The sequence below is a fragment of the Silene latifolia genome, chromosome 2 (genome assembly GCF_048544455.1).
Source record: "Silene latifolia isolate original U9 population chromosome 2, ASM4854445v1, whole genome shotgun sequence".
NCBI lineage: Eukaryota > Viridiplantae > Streptophyta > Magnoliopsida > Caryophyllales > Caryophyllaceae > Silene > Silene latifolia.
In genome coordinates, this window is record NC_133527.1 from 198,006,186 (window position 1) to 198,023,600 (window position 17,415).

The 17,415-nt window shown below is 42.7% G+C and overlaps 2 protein-coding genes across 2 annotated transcripts; both read left to right on the forward strand.

Annotated features, from left to right (window-relative positions):
• Window positions 1–460: 460 nt before the first annotated feature.
• LOC141641944 (uncharacterized) lies at window positions 461–1,528 on the forward strand. Its single transcript, XM_074450584.1, has one exon. It carries the CDS (start codon window positions 461–463, stop codon window positions 1,526–1,528), a length of 1,068 nt encoding a protein of 355 aa, XP_074306685.1.
• Window positions 1,529–5,586: 4,058 nt separating this feature from the next.
• On the forward strand, window positions 5,587–6,759 carry LOC141641945 (putative F-box protein At3g17265). Its single transcript, XM_074450585.1, has one exon. The coding sequence runs from the start codon at window positions 5,587–5,589 to the stop codon at window positions 6,757–6,759; it is 1,173 nt and encodes a 390-aa protein (XP_074306686.1).
• Window positions 6,760–17,415: the final 10,656 nt, after the last annotated feature.

A 17,415-nucleotide genomic window follows, 5' to 3' on the forward strand; every position in this document is an offset into this window, starting at 1 on the left:
GTTTTGTTTTTTAGAGAGAAGGGGGAGAGGAAACTATATATCTTAAGCGCCCCCTTATGTGGTGCAAAATTTTATGGAGTATAAAGCTTTCGCGCGGGATCGACATTAGTAGAGTAGTAGGGAGTAAAATATATTAGACCCAAGTCACCCAACTATGAAACTTGCGGTGTTTCCATGTTTGACATATATGAATCATATTTTAAGCCCATTATATATCTAGAATAGTTTCCAAAAATTAGGCTCAATTTTTGGCAGTAAGCGAGTTTAGGCAGGAAAATTTTCTATAGCTTTCCTATTCTTTTAGTAAATAGGAAATAAAAAGAAAATTCGAGTTTTTCTTTTTTAGTTTGTAGATAGGGTTATATATATAGACGGTGGTTCTACGTGGATACCCAAATAAGGGCAGAAATTGAATAAACCGGTAATGTCAGGCACGATGAAGACGGAAACGACGACGACAATGGCAGACGCAATCGAAAAGCTTCCACCATATCTTCCAAGAGAGATTATCTTTAACATTCTCATAAATATTCCTGCTCAAGTCCTTCTTGAGGTTGTGAGACACGTGTGCAAGCAGTGGTACGATATAGTTAGCGACCCTCTTTTCGCTAAAGCGCATTGTCAAAAGTCTAGTCTCGGTTTCCTATTCCAGAATTCGAAGAATTATTGTCAGGTTAATTACATTGATGTCGACGTGCCTATAGTGAAGATGAAGACGAAGACGAAGACGACCAAAGTTGAAAATCCGTCTGAGGCCACAATATTGTGTAGTTTGAATGGATTAGTCTTGCTTTCGTATTCGACTTACGGAGAAATAATATTGCATGTAGTGAATCCTATGACTAAAGAAAAAATCAGCCTGCCTCCCGTGATGGTAGGTTTGGGCCCAAAATCCGCGAGTTTAGCAATTAATTCCTCTGGTCATTATAAAGTAGTGCATGTTTCTAAACAAGTACAGATACGGGTATTTACAATTGGCGTTGATAAAGCCTGGAGATTAATTGATCTTCAAGGTATACCCAATAGCTCAACCATGAACTATATTCTAGAAAGTCCGTACTGTTGTAGGCAATATATTTACTGGTTTCAATATTACAGTTCCTTTGGTTTAGCCTTGGATGTCGATACAGAAACAATTTATCGATTCACTGGGCCGCTGTATGAAAGACATTCGGTTGTAAATATGGAAACAAGTATAGGCATTACAATTATAAGTGAAGCTAGAACATTGATGGTTCGAAAATTGACAGACGTGAAATCAAGTGAATGGACTGAATTCGCTCGAATCAATGTGATACCGTTGTATAGCCGGTTTTCTAAAGTATTTGGAAGTACATTTAATAACGATATATATCCGGTGGGATTATTTGGCGGAGATTTCTGGTTTTATTGTTTTATTGGTGGAAAGTATGTTGTGGTTAGAAAAAAATTGGCCGACAAAAAAAGGTTCGACTTTTTCGAGATCGAGAGAGGCACCCTGCATCCTCACGCAAGCACATTTGTTTCACCAGAGAAATTAATAGCCTAAATATCAATTGATTTTGATATATACACGATTATTTATCAAACGATAGGGTGATACTCATGTGAGAGGGTGGCACCGAGATTGGTATTCACGTCTTTGTTTAAACATATAGTTTTGTCTACCAAGATAGTATTGACTAATTTTATTGGGATTTGTTTTCCCGTAATTTTTATCTATTTACTTTTTTCCATTACATTACGCATTTTATGCTAAGTTAAATTCCAAATAAGAGTAGTGTAAGTCCGTGCTAATTGCAACCGATTCCCATTGCTTTAATACTCTTTTGATTGGGAGACAAGTTCAAACGCTTAATGTAAACCAATTATATGAAACTTGCGGTGTTTCCATGTTTGAAATTTTCTAACTTTTCTATTCTTTAGTAAATATGAAATTCAAGTTTTTCCTTTTTTAGTTTGTACTCTAATAAGATTATAGATGGGAGAATATTTCATAAGACAATTGCAATCAATATATATATATAAAAGAGGCTTTTTTCAGGCAATTCTAGAGACTCCAACTTTTTTAAAACACGATTTTTTTTTTTAATAATTAACTCAATTGAAGACTCCAACTTTTTTAAAACACGATTTTTTTTTTTAATAATTAACTCAATTGAAGATAATAATTTTTGAGCTAATAAAATAAGAGATATAGTAAATTACAAAAAAGATCGAGTTTTATAATAACCGTATCTGTGCATGTAGAAAAATAAATAGCTAAATAGATATTTTTGAGTCCTACATAAAATAAATCTCCAAAAAATAATATGGGTATATATACCCATCTCCCATTCAACTATGATCGTCCGTTTCTTTTCATGTGTAATATAGGATTATAGGCTATTGCTGTTTTCTATATGTATATGTTTTTTTTAACGGTTATTGATTCACAACTGAAATATTGAAATACTGACGCGAGTATATATAGCCTATTCACCTATTTTATGTTTTGCTTTGTTTCGTGTAGATTAATGTATACGTATACGGTATGATTTCGGTATTTTTTTTCCTGCTTTACCCTTTAATGTTTCTCATACAAAAATCATTGTGACCAATAAATTTATATCGGTTTTACTAACGTGTTCCCTAAGGACACATATTAATAACCTAATGTGGTAAAATTTGCAAATATAATGTGGTAAAATATTAATAACCTAATGTGACGTCTTTATTTTAGGAGCACAAAGTTCATTCTTTGATGCCAGAAGTTGAAGAGTTTTTGTTTTATTACTCAGATATAGTATTAATCAATAAACACCAAGGGAGTGACACCCATGTACAAAATATATCATAGAGGTGGCGTCTATCTACAAAAGGACGCGATGGAGGTGACGACAATATAAAATACCCTAAGGGTGTGTTTGGATTGAAAGATTTGGAGGGAAAGTGAGGGGAGGGAATTGGAAGGATGTGAAATCTATTGTTTGGTTAGCAAAATGAAGGTAGAGGGATTTGGAGGGGAGCTCCATTTCCCTCCTACAAGGCAAATTATTTCCCCATCAACATAGGCAAGATTTGGAGGGAAAATCATCTCCTCCATTCTCCCTCCCCTCCCCTCCCCTTCCCTTCCTTTCTCTTCCCTCCTCCTCCCTCCCCTTCTTTTCCCTCCTTTTTTTCTATCCAAACAAGGCCTAAAAGGCTTCACACGGTAAACTCCTCCATGTTGGAAGTTCCTTTTACCTACTCTGCGTGGGGGTCTTTACCAATACAAAAAGGTGAGCAACATCAATGCCATCTACCTATCAAATACTTCCCTGATTAAACAGAAGTGAAAGCTAATAGGCTACAAGTGATTAAGGTCGCTATAAAAAAAACGATTGTATGATCCAAGGCATGAGTAGCATTTCTCCAAGAAAATTGATCGGTCTACGTAGTTAAAAGCAAAATAACAGGAAATTCAATTTTGTTGTCTCTGCAAAGTTAACCTACCGCTGCAACAATCTTATATAAAGGGTGGATAACTCGGGACGAAACGAAACACCGTTTTGGTTTTTGCAACTATCACTTGCTTGAGAACATCTTTGCCTCGTATCTCATCCATTTCTCTTGCCATCTACAAAAATCACAAAAAAAAGAAGTGGTGATGTTGTAAATGAAAACGGACGGGATACGATATGTAATGCTATATAAGAAAGAATATTGTCCAGGGACATCACTACACTTTAACCACTTCTTTTAAATGCAAATGAGGATATCCTTCAAATAAACCAAAGGGGTGATGCCTACGACCTCACGTAGACCTGTCAAACGGGTCGAGCGGTCGGGTCGAATATGGGTTGAGTCATGCGGGTCGGGTTAGGGTCCAAATACGGGTCAAGAAATAATTTTTAACGCTTCTCTAACGTGTACCCTTAGGACACGTGAGACACACATTAATAAACTAAATACGGAAAGATTCACAACATATTTGTTCATTAATTAGCTTAGGTGGATTATCTTTAAAATATGATTGATTAGGGATAGTTCATCATGCCCCAACATCAATCAATATATAAAAAAGAACTTTATCCTACTCTCACGACCACTTGAGAAAGATAGATAGTTTGTGTAAGCATTATATTCCACTTATAACACAATTACACATAAATCTAATTAATCAAGATTAATGAAAATTAACGTATTCAATTCAAATACAAACATTGATAGACTTGCTTTGTAATGTAACGAACTCCCATCACCTAAAAAAGGAATCCAATATAATAATACAAATCAAATTTGAATATAAAATTATTTATATAAATTGTATTATCTCGAATACTTTGGAAATTGTCTTACTTTACTTTTTTAAACTACCTAATAAAATTTTAAATTGTAAATTAATTAAAATTATGCAAATTCTATTCAATCAGGTGATAAAGTTATTTGTAGAATATTATCACAAAACTCATGCAAATTCTATCTGATCAAGATGATAAAGTTATATTTGTATATATAAACTTTAAAAGTAAAAGGCTAAAATGATAGAACTTTAAAACGATGGGTGGAATTTCTTTGGTCGGTTCATACAAGTTAAACCCGAATACGAGTCAGACTAAATATGGGTGGGCTTATACGGGTCACGGGTTGAGGTAGAATCAGAACTAACATGTGTCAAAATATAGATTGATAGGTTGATTTTATTTGTTAAAAGCAATCATATTCAATAATAATAATATTATAATTATTATTACTTGCCATACTTATAGTGAAGAATTTATAAAAATTATATTAATTTAATAAAATATATGAACTTGATTTTTCAATTATTTTTGGAATTTAAAATATTTAAAATAATACTCAATAATTTCTAATTATTCTTCAAATATAACGTACAATCGTAACACTTAATATATACTCCCTCCTATTCACTCATTTCTTCCCATTCCATTTTGCACAAAAAATAAGGAAAAGATTTTCGACCACACAAAACACTATACCCCACAAGCAAATAAATTTAGACCATGCTAAACTTACCAATTATATACTCTCTCCTATTCACCATTTTCTTCCCTATTTTCTTATTCGGATTATTCGGGTTTTCTTCCCTATTTCCTTTTTTGGGTTGATTTGTGTGGTCCAAATTAAATTACATGTGGGGTAGTATGTTTTATGTGGTCCAAAATTGATTTCTTATTCCTTGTGCAAAAAGGAAATGGGAAGAATATAGTGAATAGGAGGGAGTATTAAAATAGTCAAGGCCTTTATTTAACTCATTAATTATATATTCTACGAAGACAAACTTACATGTTACACATACAAAAAAAACTACATTTGTACCAGCTAAGTTAAAAACAGAACACTATTTAGTTACCCGTGCAACGCACGGGCACAAAGTCTAGTTGATAATAATTGTTGTGTTATTGATATCAGTAGAATGATCGGTCTTTATAATACCCTATAAAAAAACCCTAAGCATTACTAAAACCCTAGAAACAGTCATCGTGACGTAGCCGTCACAACTAAACCCTAGATGATAATGAGACCTAATGGGCCTATCTAATATCCTAATATACTCCGTACTAGGGTTATATATATAGACACAACAGAGATACCCAAATAAGGCAGACATTGAATAAACCGGTAATGGCAAAGAAAAAAAAGAATAAACCGGTAATGTCAGCAACAATGAAGACGACGACGACAATGGCAGACGCAATCGAAAAGCTTCCACCATATCTTCCAACAGAGGTAATCTTTAACATTCTCATAAATGTTCCTGTTCAAGCCCTTCTCGATGCGAAACACGTGTGCAAGCAGTGGTACGATATAGTTAGCGACCCTCTTTTCGTTAAAGCGCATTGTCAAAAGTCTAGTCTCGGTTTCCTAATACAGGACTCGAACAATTATAGTCATGTTAATTACATTGATGTCAACATGCCTATAGAGAAGACGAAGACGACCAAAGTTGAAAATCCGTCTGAGGCCACAATATTGTGTAGTTTGAATGGATTAGCCTTGCTTTCGGATCCGATTAACGAAGAAATATTTCATGTAGTGAATCCTATGACTAAAGAAAAAATCAGTCTGCCTCCCCTGAAGGTATATTGGCGGAGCCCAAAATCCGCGGGTTTAGCAGTTAATTCCTCTGGTCATTATAAAGTAGTGCATGTTTCTGTTGATAATTATGGTTATTCTTACCTCGAACAACTACAGATACGGATATTTACAATAGGTGTTGACAAAGCCTGGAGATTAATTGATCTTCAAGGTATACCCAATAGCTCAACCATGTACCAGCATATTCTAATTCATCCGTATTGTTGTCGACGATATATTTACTGGTTTCATTATTACAGTTCCTTTGATTTAGCCTTGGATGTCGATACTGAAACAATTTATCAATTCACTGGGCCGAAGAATGAAGTTAATGATTCGAGAGTCGAGGTTGTAAGTATGGAAACAAGTATAGGCGTTATCGATGAAACTAGCACTTTATTGAATGTTTGGAAATTGACAGACGTGAAATCTAATAAATGGACTGAATTCGCTCGAATCAATGTGGAACCGGTGTATAAGCGGTTTTCTAAATTATTTGGTCGTAGATTTAAAGACGGTATATATCCGGTGGGATTATTTGACGGAGATTTTTGGTTTTATTGTTGGGTCGGTAATAGCAAGTATGTTGTGGTTCGAAAAAATTTGGCCGATAAAAGGTTTGAGTTTTTCGAGATCGAGAGAGGCACCCTGCATCCTCACGCAAGCACATATGTTTCACCAGAGAAATTAATCGACAACGATAGAGCGTTACCAGGGTGATACCCAATTTTGGACGTCATCTTTTTACATGCCCTTTATATAAGGCCTATTGTTTGTGACGGATTTGAGAGGATGGCGCTGAGATTCAGTATCGCCTATCTTGTTTTCCTGTTTTTATATGGATGGTTTTGCGATTTGTTTTGTACTTTTCCGATTTGTTTTTATTGAGATTTGTTTTCTTTGTACTGTCTTTGTTACAATCATTTGTTTACCTATTTATACTTTTTGAAGTGTATCTTAATCAAAGGCGGACAATCATTTGTCTTCCATTAATTAAAATACTTCTCACAAAAAACAAATGATAAGAACGGAGGAAGTGCATGATTGTTTATGTAAGTCGACCTCATACTCGCATCTTTGTTTCTAAATTTCATTACGATTTATGTTACTGGTAGCTGAGGGATGGATTCTAGAAACGGAGGAAGTACATGATTACATCTACTTTATTTCTTATTTGTACTTATTTTATTCACAATTTCTTGTTTAATTAAAACCGTTTTAACGTAACTTAAGGTTGAAATAAATTATAGGCTTAAGATGGTATATTAGGCAAGACCAACCGTATTTTATTTGCTTCTCACTTGTATTTACCTCGATTTATCTTTTTAATCATGTTAATGTCCTTTTTGAAAAAAATCATACTCCGTAGATTCTTAAGGTGGCTCTTGTTTAAGACCGTCTTAACGTAACTAATTACTACGGATTTTATTTTATCGGGGTGTATACAATTTTCAAAATCCCCTCACATACATTCTTTTAGTAAATACACTAGTACTATGAAACTTGCAGTGTTTTCATGTTTGACAAATACGAATCATACTAGTATTGGTGCCCGGCTTCGCCCGGGCTACCTCTACTTCCATTAAAAATTTTTCTCATTAAATAAAATTACTTCATAACTCATAAATTTATCATTAATATATTTTTTATAACATATCCTAAAATTACGATAAAATAAATTTTGAGACAAATTCACTATTCCCGCTATTAATATTTTACTCTTATTAATGAAAAAATATCAATAACATTTCAATACTTGCCCGTAATCATTGTTACTTTCACTACTCCCGCCGTAATTATTGTTACTGTCACTAATCCCGCATTAATATTTATAATTTCATTACTACCGCCGTAATTATTGTTACTTTCATTATTGCCGCATTAATATTGATTATTTCACTACTCCCGTTGTTGTTTCTATCACTCTCACTAATCTCGTTGATAGTATTGTTACATTTACTATTTAAATGAGTGATTACTATCACAAAAATTCTACCGTCCTCCCGGAGGACGGTACTCCTCACACACAAACACATTCCACCCAAGTGGAATATTATAATGACTTGTGTGTGAGGAGTACCGACCTCCGGGAGGACGGTAGAATTACTCATACTATCATATAACTTTATTCAATGTTACTACAATTTTTTTTTTACTGATGACATTACTTTTACTACTTAAGCATGCAATTTTAAAAGGATTATATATTTAAATAAATATATTACATATATGCATTAAATCATATCGAAAGAAGTATGCAATATTATATATTATGGAATCTAACTTGAATTATTTATAACCTACTTATTATATTTTTGTATGTTAAATAATTAACATATCTATACATCTAATAAATTATAAAGTTGATTTTAAATTTAATATATAATTTTATGATGATAATAATTAGTATCATAGGTGTGCATGTTTATACTAATTAATTATTTTATTTTAAGGAAATTGACCATCTCCTAGTCTTCTATAAATATTTAGGAAAATTACCAAACATCTTCTTTCTTTTACTCTCCTTGAAATTGACTATCTTAATTAATTATTTTATTTTAAGGAAATTGACCATCTTAATTAATTATTTTATTTTAAGGAAATTGACCATATTTAGGAAAATTACCAAGCTTCTATATAATTTAGTTTTAACCCAAACTATATAATATTTGCATTGAGATCCCTTAATCGGGTCCATCACACGGTGCTAATAATTTTAAACTATATACTATAATTAATTTGTATAAGTTTCTTTAATTACATTGAAGTCCCTTGGTTTCTGGAATTAATATATAGTATTGATTTTAAGCCCATTTATATGTCTAGAATAGTGATGGGGCATATTCTGCACCCGCTGACTTGGTCAACATATTGAACGAGGTCAAAGATATCCACAGCAAGCCAATGACTTAGGCATCCCAGCCGATGCATCCTTTCGGCTGCCGCACAGGTATCGGCATGGGCATGGCAACCGGCCAGTAGGGGCACATACCCGCGTACTCATATCCAAGAACCCTCGGCATGGAGTCAACCAGGCTCGCCAGGCTGCCATAGGTCCCTCGGCCGAGGGTAGATCGATCTTTCCACCGCTACGCCACTTGGCCCACTTGGCCACTACGTGACAAAAGGTGAAAGTCTATAAATACTCCTCAATCCTCATTGAGGAAGGGATCCAGAATCTAACCTAAGAACCACTTAAATTGGTATTATCTCTCTCATCTCTCTACAAATACACGTCATCAAGCTACATACTACTTAATCACAGTAAATTCACTGACTTGAGCGTCGGAGTGAGTACGCTTGGCACAAAGCCAAGCCCTCAGTTTGCTCATTGTTGCAGGAGAGGCCGAGGAGAGCAGTCAAGGCTAGAAGAGGCATTATTCGACAAAGCTAGCGTGGTAAGCAAACCTGCTTCGGAATTCATACCCGGAACAATTGGCGCCGTCTGTGGGAAAAAAACAGATACTAGAAGCTAGTCATTCCCAAACAAAAAAAAAAAAAAAAAAAAACCCACCCAAAAAGCTAAGAAGATGTCAAAAGAACAAGAGGTGTTCAGAATCGAAGAGCCCCTCCACCCGGGTGATACCGTCCACAGTGGAGGTTGTGCGGCCCTCCACCGGCCGGATAATTCAACCGGAGTTCGGGATGCCAATAATGCCGATACGCCGCCGCCGCCGACCAGGTCACCGTCATGGGGCGTGTGGTTGATGCGGCCAAGTCAAGCGCTTCGGACTGATTGTCGCCGCGCCGCTCACACATGTCACACCGATAAGAGCGGCGGAAACCGTCCAGAAGCTAGGGCCCAAAAGGTGACTCGAGAAACCTAAACGAAGCACTAAGAGAGGCTGAACCTGCCAAGACGCCGGGGGAGCCCAGAGTGTCAGTGGTAGAACTAAGCCCTTCCCGCACTCGCGGAAGGACGATGTCGCCGCGACACCCACGAGGCATGCCCCAGACGAGCGAAAGGAGTTCGACTCACCAGAGTCGAAGAAGGAGTCCGACTCACCAGAGTCGGAGAAGAAGCCCTTCCCGCCACGGGGAGAGGGGTCGGACTAGGGATGCGAGGAGCCGATCGCCGCGTGTCATTAGACACGTGGTCAGACAGCCCCTCAGTGCCTACGTCCTAGAGACCCCGGTGCCGCCAAAGCTAAAGCTACCGTCCATATCATACAAAGGAGAGGGCGACCCAACCGATCATGCCGAGGCTTTCGAGTCTCACATGTCGGTGTGGGAGCAACCCGACGAGGCAGTGCCGAGTTTTCCCAACGACTTTGGTTGGAATGGCGCAAAGCTGGTACAAGGGACTGCCCGATGGGTCGGTATACTCCTATTCCGACCTAAGAGACGCGTTTTTGGCCCAGTACTCTACCAATAAAAGGAGAGCCGTTGAGACATCGGATCTCCTGACCATCAGGCAGGAGGGAGGCGAGTCACTCCGAAGCTATGTGAAGAGGTTCGACGCGTGGTTCGGCAGATTAGGGAGCGAACAGCGAACTAGCGGCCTTCGCACCGATGAAAGGCCTCCCCGGAGGGGACTTGAAAACGAGCTCATCAAGTGCGGTGGCACGAGCCTTGAGTCCGCCAGAAATTGGCGGCCGACCAGGCCATTAAGGTCGAAGACTATCACAAAATATGGGTAGGCCACGGCGAGGCCGGGCACTCGGAAAGAAAGAGCCACCGGGAGGACAAGCCGGATGAAGGGCGCCGTGACAATAATAGGTCGCGGACCGACGGACCCGCCGGGAAGAGAACCCGGCGGACGCCGGGGAGTTCGGTCCGTACTACCATAAGAAGTACAAAGATCACACCCCCCGGGTCGTATCGGCCGCCGAGGTATTCTCCCTAAGCGAAACGAGGGGAGAAGTGGGAAAGGCCCCCAAACCTAGGGGGACGGTGACACGAGCTCATCTTTGTGAGTACCACGGCCACACCGGTCACTTAACCAACGACTGCCGGCATTTGAAGAATGCCATTGAAGAGCTGATCCGAAAAGGGAGCCTCGGCAAATATGTTGCCGGAGGCCAAAAGACTAACACCGATGGCTCAGATAAAAAATCCGTCTTTCAACGGATAGGAACGATTCATGTTGTCATCGGGGGAAACGAGAACGGCGGATCCGCTAACGGGCACAAGCGGCACCTGAACGAACTGTATCAGGCCGTCAACTTCGTGCCCACTACAGCGGCCCGCCCTTCCAACATCCCGAACATAACTATTGGGAAGAAGGACTACGAAGGAATCATCGCCCCGCATAGCGACCCACTCGTAGTCCACTTAGACATAGCTAACCACCTGGTCATGAGATGCCTGATTGACACGGGTGCTTACACGAACATCATGTTCGGGGAGTGCTTTCGGGGCTCGGCACGAAAATTGCGGACCTTAGCCCATGCACCAACCCATTATACAGACTTCTCCGGCAGGCTTGGTCCCCCTGGGGTCTATCAAGTTACCAGTGATGTTCGGCCAGTCCGACACGGCCAAGAATGTGATGTCCGAGTTCGTGGTCATCGACGGCTCATCCGCATACAACGTTCTCATCGGTCGTGTCACCCTGAGTGAGGTCGATGCTGTAATGTCCATCCGGGCCCTGACACTGATGTATGTCTCGGACCGCGGGGAGGTTCATAAACTCGTCTCAAAGAACGAAAAAGACGAGGTGGTCAACGTCCAAATATCGCCGGAGGATGCAACATGCAATCCTTCAAAGTGGCAAAGAAAGAGGAAAAAGGGAAGAACCCATCCTTAAGACAGGAGGACGAACCGATGAGCACCAACCACGTCGCCATGGTCGAAGGGGCTGAGACCGAGCAGATAGAGATTGATCCGGGACGCACCGCACCGAATCGTCGGTGTCGGCCGGAACAAAATTCGGGCCGATCTCCTAGACCGCCGAGAAGGAACAAAGATGTCTTTGCATACTCGGCCGCCGAGATGCCAGTGTAAGCGGGAGGTCATCGTCCACAAGTGAACGTACTCCCAGCGCTCGCCCCGTGAAGCGAGAGGGTGAGAAACTCCTCGGCCGAGAAGGAAGATGCCATCAAGGCCGAGGTCGATAAGTTGTTAGATGCAGGCTTTATCATCCCTTGTACATACCCTGAATGGCTAGCTAATGTTGTAATGGTTAAGAAGTCATCAGGGGGGTGGAGGATGTGTGTTGATTTTACGCAACTTAATAAAGCATGCCCGAAAGATTGCTACCCCTTGCCTCGGATAGATAGCTTAATAGACGCAACGGCAGGCTACACAATCCGAGCACGCTCGACGCCTTTTCAGGATACCATCGGTATTCATGGCGAGAGGAAGACATGCCTAAATGCGCATTCATCACCATACACGGCACCTTCATGTACAAGATGATGCCGTTTGGTTTGAAAAACGCCGGCGCGACTTACACAAGACTGGTGGACAAAGTGTTCCAAAATCAAAAAGGGCGAAACATTGAGGCTTACGTCGACGATGCTATTGTCAAGAGCAAGTCCGACGGCGAGCACCTAGCCGATTTACACGAGACATTTTGTTCACTAAGGAAATACAAGATGAAGCTTAACCCTACAAAGTGCAACTTCGGTGTCCGGGCCGGCAAATTCCTCGGCGTGCTTGTCAGCGCCAGGGGAATTGATGCCAATCCAGAGAAAGTGCGAGCAATTCTAGACCTGCCGGAGCCGAGGAATCGCAAAGAGGTCATGATACTGACCGGGAGGATGGCGGCCCTTGCCCGATTTATCTCTCGGTCAGCCGACAAGAGCACCCCATTCTTCAAAGTGCTAAAGGGGAATAAGGACTTCTGCTGGGGGGAGGAACAGAGCACGGCTTTCAAACAACTGAAGGCCCATCTGCAAACTCTCCCGACCCTGTCCTGCATCGACTGGGGAAACACTATATCTATATCTAGCAAAGTAACCTCGGCCACGGTCGGTCCGTAATCGTCGAGAAGAAAACAAGCAAAAAGACCAATCTACTTTATCACCATACATTTGTTGCTGCCGAGAGAAACTACCCGCCGATTGAAAAAGCGACCTTTGCCGTGGTTGTTGCCGCAAGGAAGTTGAAACCCTACTTTGACGCGCATCCCATGACGGTCTTAACCGACCAGCCGTTGGAAAAAGCATTGGAAAAATTCGAACAGTCAGGCAGACTTATCAAATAGGCAGTAGAGCTATCTGGCTTCGGCATTCAATACAAACCGAGGCCTTCGATAAAGGGGCGGCGCGCGGACTTCTTGGCCGAATGCACGTATCGGGAAGAATCGTGTCCCGGCACGTGGGAGGTATATACCGATGGATCCTCCACAACGAACGGCTCGGGAGCCGGCATCCTTATCATCAGCCCAAACGGGGACGAGTTCGAGTACGCTTTGAAGTTTACCTTCTCAACCTCAAACAACGAATCCGAATATAAGGCAGTGATAACCGGAGTTGAGTTAGCGAGCCGCCGGTAACACATCATTTTGAAAACAGACTCTCTCTTGGTGACTAACCAATACGAAGGAGAGTCTGGCTCGGGACGATGGGATGGTAAGATACCCGGAAAAGGTAAAAGCCGAGACCTCAAAATTGAAGTCATTCAAAATGCGACACATCCCAGATCCGAGAACAACCGGGCCGACGCTCTCTCAAAGTGGCAGTTCAACCATAAAGAATATCACCGAACCGTTTGGTGGACATCGAGAACGCTAAAAGCATTGACGAAACCATCGGCATGGTGTGCAACGTGGAAACCGAGACGACATGGATGACTCCGATAAAGGGGTATAAACTGTCAAATGAATTACCAGAGGACCGCAACCTCTCACAAAAGATAAAGAGGATCGCAGCAAGGTACTTGGTGTTTGAAGGAGAGTTATATAGGAGGTCCGCGACAAGGCCACTCCTAAAATGTGTCGGTCCAGCCGACGCAGAGCTAATCTTGGCGAGAAATACACGAAGGCATCTGTGGACATCACATGGGGGCAAGAACACTAGCCCACAAAGCTCTCCGAGCCGGCTACTACTGGCCCACCATGCTTGAAGATTCCGAAACAAAACCGAGAAAATGCAACAAATCGGATGCACGCTCCGGTGATACACGCACCTTCCCGAGACTCGCAACCGAGTGCTTAACCCCTTCCCTTTGCACAGTGGGGAATGGATCTACTAGGGCCATTTCCAACGGCATCCGGAGGAAGAAAGTTCCTAATCGTCGCCGTCGACTACTTCACCAAATGGGTTGAGGCCGTGGCGTGCTGCAAAAAGCTGCGGCGGCCGTAAGAAAGGTGATGCGGGAAAATGTCATAACTCGTTTTGGGTTACCCCAAGTCATGGTGTTCGACCATGGCCGAGAATTTTGGAGTGACACAATAATGAGCTGGTTGGAAGAACTCGGCATCAAATTTGCATACTCCTCCGTCCGCCACCCCGGAGCAACGGACGGGCGGGGCGACCAATAAAACGATCCTCAACGGCTTGAAGAAGACAGTTGAAGACCTCAAGGGAAGATGGGCCGATGAGCTACCCGGCGTTCTATGGTCCCTCCGGACCACGGAGAAAGAAGCAACGGGGTACAGTCCTTTTCACCTAGTCTACGGGTCCGAAGCGATCCCGCCGATTGAAGCAACGGTGCAACATTGTAACGGCCACTTTTAACCCGGATGAAAACGAGGAAGGCCTAAGAACCTCCCTGGACCTGGTCGAAGAAAGCCGAGATACGGCACGCCTCAACTTAGCAGTATATCAGAGCCGAATGAAAAGGGCCTACAACCGAAGAGTCCACAAAAGGGACTTAAAAGTAGGAGATCTGGTCCTAAGGAAGTCATTTGCCACCAACAAAGGAAACATCCATGGCAAGTTGACGGCCAATCGGGAGGGTCCCTACAAGGTAGTTGAAGAAATGAGGCGGGTACATACCGGTGACGGACATGGGAGATGTACCTTTGATGAGCCATTGGAACACCGACAATCTCAGAAAATACTTTGTATAACAAATGAGTTGCCCAAAACAATTGTTGGCACCCCAATGCATATTCATATCTAATGAGGAGTCATCCAAGTTTTTCATCAAAGTGTTAATCCACCCCAATCAGAAGGCATACTAACATATGTACACAAAGCAGACAGAGCAAAACCTCCTCGTCTCATCCCGGCCTTTAACGGGAGTGACGGGGGGACGAGCCGATATGCTAACATATGTTCAACGGCGGTCAAAACGTAAACTCCGTTGCCCGTGAATCTGGCCGGGAAGAGACGAGTGAAACGCGATCGCCCTCGGCAAATTAAGACCGAGCTTAAAGACGTTAAACACCGTTGAGATACGCATTCTAACCGCTCGGCCATAGCCGAAGGTAAAAACGAAAAAGCGCTCAATTAATTAACGAATCGCCTCGGCAAATTAAGACCGAGCTTAAAGACGTTAAACACCGTTGAGATACGCATTCTAACCGCTCGGCCATAGCCGAAGGTAAAAACGAAAAAAGCGCTCAATTAATTAACGAATCGCCTCGGCAAATTAAGACCGAGCTTAAAGACGTTAAACACAGTTGAGATACGCATTCTAACTGCCTCGGCCATAGCCGAAGGTAAAAACGAAAAAGCGCTCAATTAATTAACGCAACTGCCCTCGGCAAATTAAGACCGAGCTTAAAGACGTTAAACACAGTTGAGATACGCATCCTAAACTGCCTCGGCTAAAGCCGAAGGTAGAAACGAAAAAGCGCTCAATTAATTAACGCAAGAAGACAAGTGAAGGAATAAACCAAAGGCCTCGGCCAAGCCAGAGGCAAGACAAGCGAGTTCTCATTAAAGAAAAAGATAACAAAATTACAAGAAGGAGAAATACAGACGACGGCCGTCCCCTTTGGGATAAGCCAAGACTCTACCTACCAAGGTTTCACAAAATACAAGGAAAAGTAAAGCAAAAGGTTACGGACTGGTTCTTTGAAGCGCCAAAAGGATGGCAGGGAGAAAAGGCTTAATAATTGGCCCCCGAATAGCTGAAGCTATCCGAGACACCGGGTGAGCCTGGTGACGACCGCCCGTCTCCCTATGCTCGTTCTTCGCTTGCCCTTACCGCCATCGCGGCGTTACCCTCGGTGAGCGACTTAGATGCGCTCGGGCGCCTTAGCATCCTCGGCTTTCTTAGTGCCTTAGCATCCTCAGTGCCTTGATCGCCCAGACTCCTCCTCGGCCGCCCTCGTCTTCTCTCGCAAGGGCCGCCTTTGCGCGTCGCCTCCTCCTCCTTCTTGGCCCTCGCATCCTCAGCAGCCTTATCCGCCGCAGCCTTCTCCTTAGCCTCGAGCCTATCGTCGAACAGCTCGTCAAATTTTGTCCATAGAAAGGAGCCATCCGGATAGACCTCATCTACCACCTCCCTGAAAGCTTCTTCGGTCAGGTCCCTATACTGAGCACACATGCGTGGGAGAAGCGTGTTTTGAAGTGTCTCAATATCCTTCTCCCTTTGGGCAAGGATAGCACTAGTCTCCCTATGCGACTCTGCTTGGAGCCGATACGCCCTTTTCGACTCCTCCCTTTGGGCGACAACAACGTCGTAGCCGCCCTTGTACCTGTCCCGTTCCTCCTTGACTTGGCGGCGGCGGCAGAATCAGCAGCCTCTACCTTGGCCTTCTCGGCCGACAGCAGCTTCTCAATTTCCTCGACTCGCGCTTGTGCGGCAAGGAGGTCATGCTTAGCCTTTCCGGCCACCCCCTTTGCGGCAACAACATCAAGCCTCAGCTGCTCTATCAACGGTCCCGTATCGGCCAAGGCCTTTTCTTGCTCCCTAATACGAGAGCCGACCAGATCGGACCAAATCCCAACCTTCTTGCTCAGCTTTGTACCCTCCGCTATGAGCCGGTCGTTGGATATCGACGCGAGTACGGAGTCGGCATTTTTTCCCGCCGTCTGCATAGGCCTCTTCTCAACTCGCCGCTCGAAGAATCGGGATGATCGCGCGCGGTTGATCTACAAAAATTCAACCAAAGAGTCCACGTCAACGTTCATGGACATACGGAGAGCGGTCATCGGTATATCTAATGAGCCGGCTAAATCGAGCCGCAAGTTAGACCATGCGGAGGGCTTGCTCTTCTTGGCGATTGATCCGTTTCCTCGGCGGCGGCATTAACATGAGCGACGGAAGCAGAAGCATCGGTGTCATGGGTAGATCTTTTCCTCTTACGCCTAAGCGGAGATCCCTCAGCATCGGAATTCTCGCCATCGACAATGTCAACGACCTCCACCTCTGGTGGAGGCGGAACAGAGGTTGACACCGTCGCCGCCGTAGACTTGGCTTTTCGGACCCGGCGAGGAATGGCAGCAGCTACCTTGGCCTGGGCCGCCGTATCATCCAAGCCCTTCAGGAGGTCAGTAGGCGACGGACGGCGGTCATGCACATCGACCTTCTGAT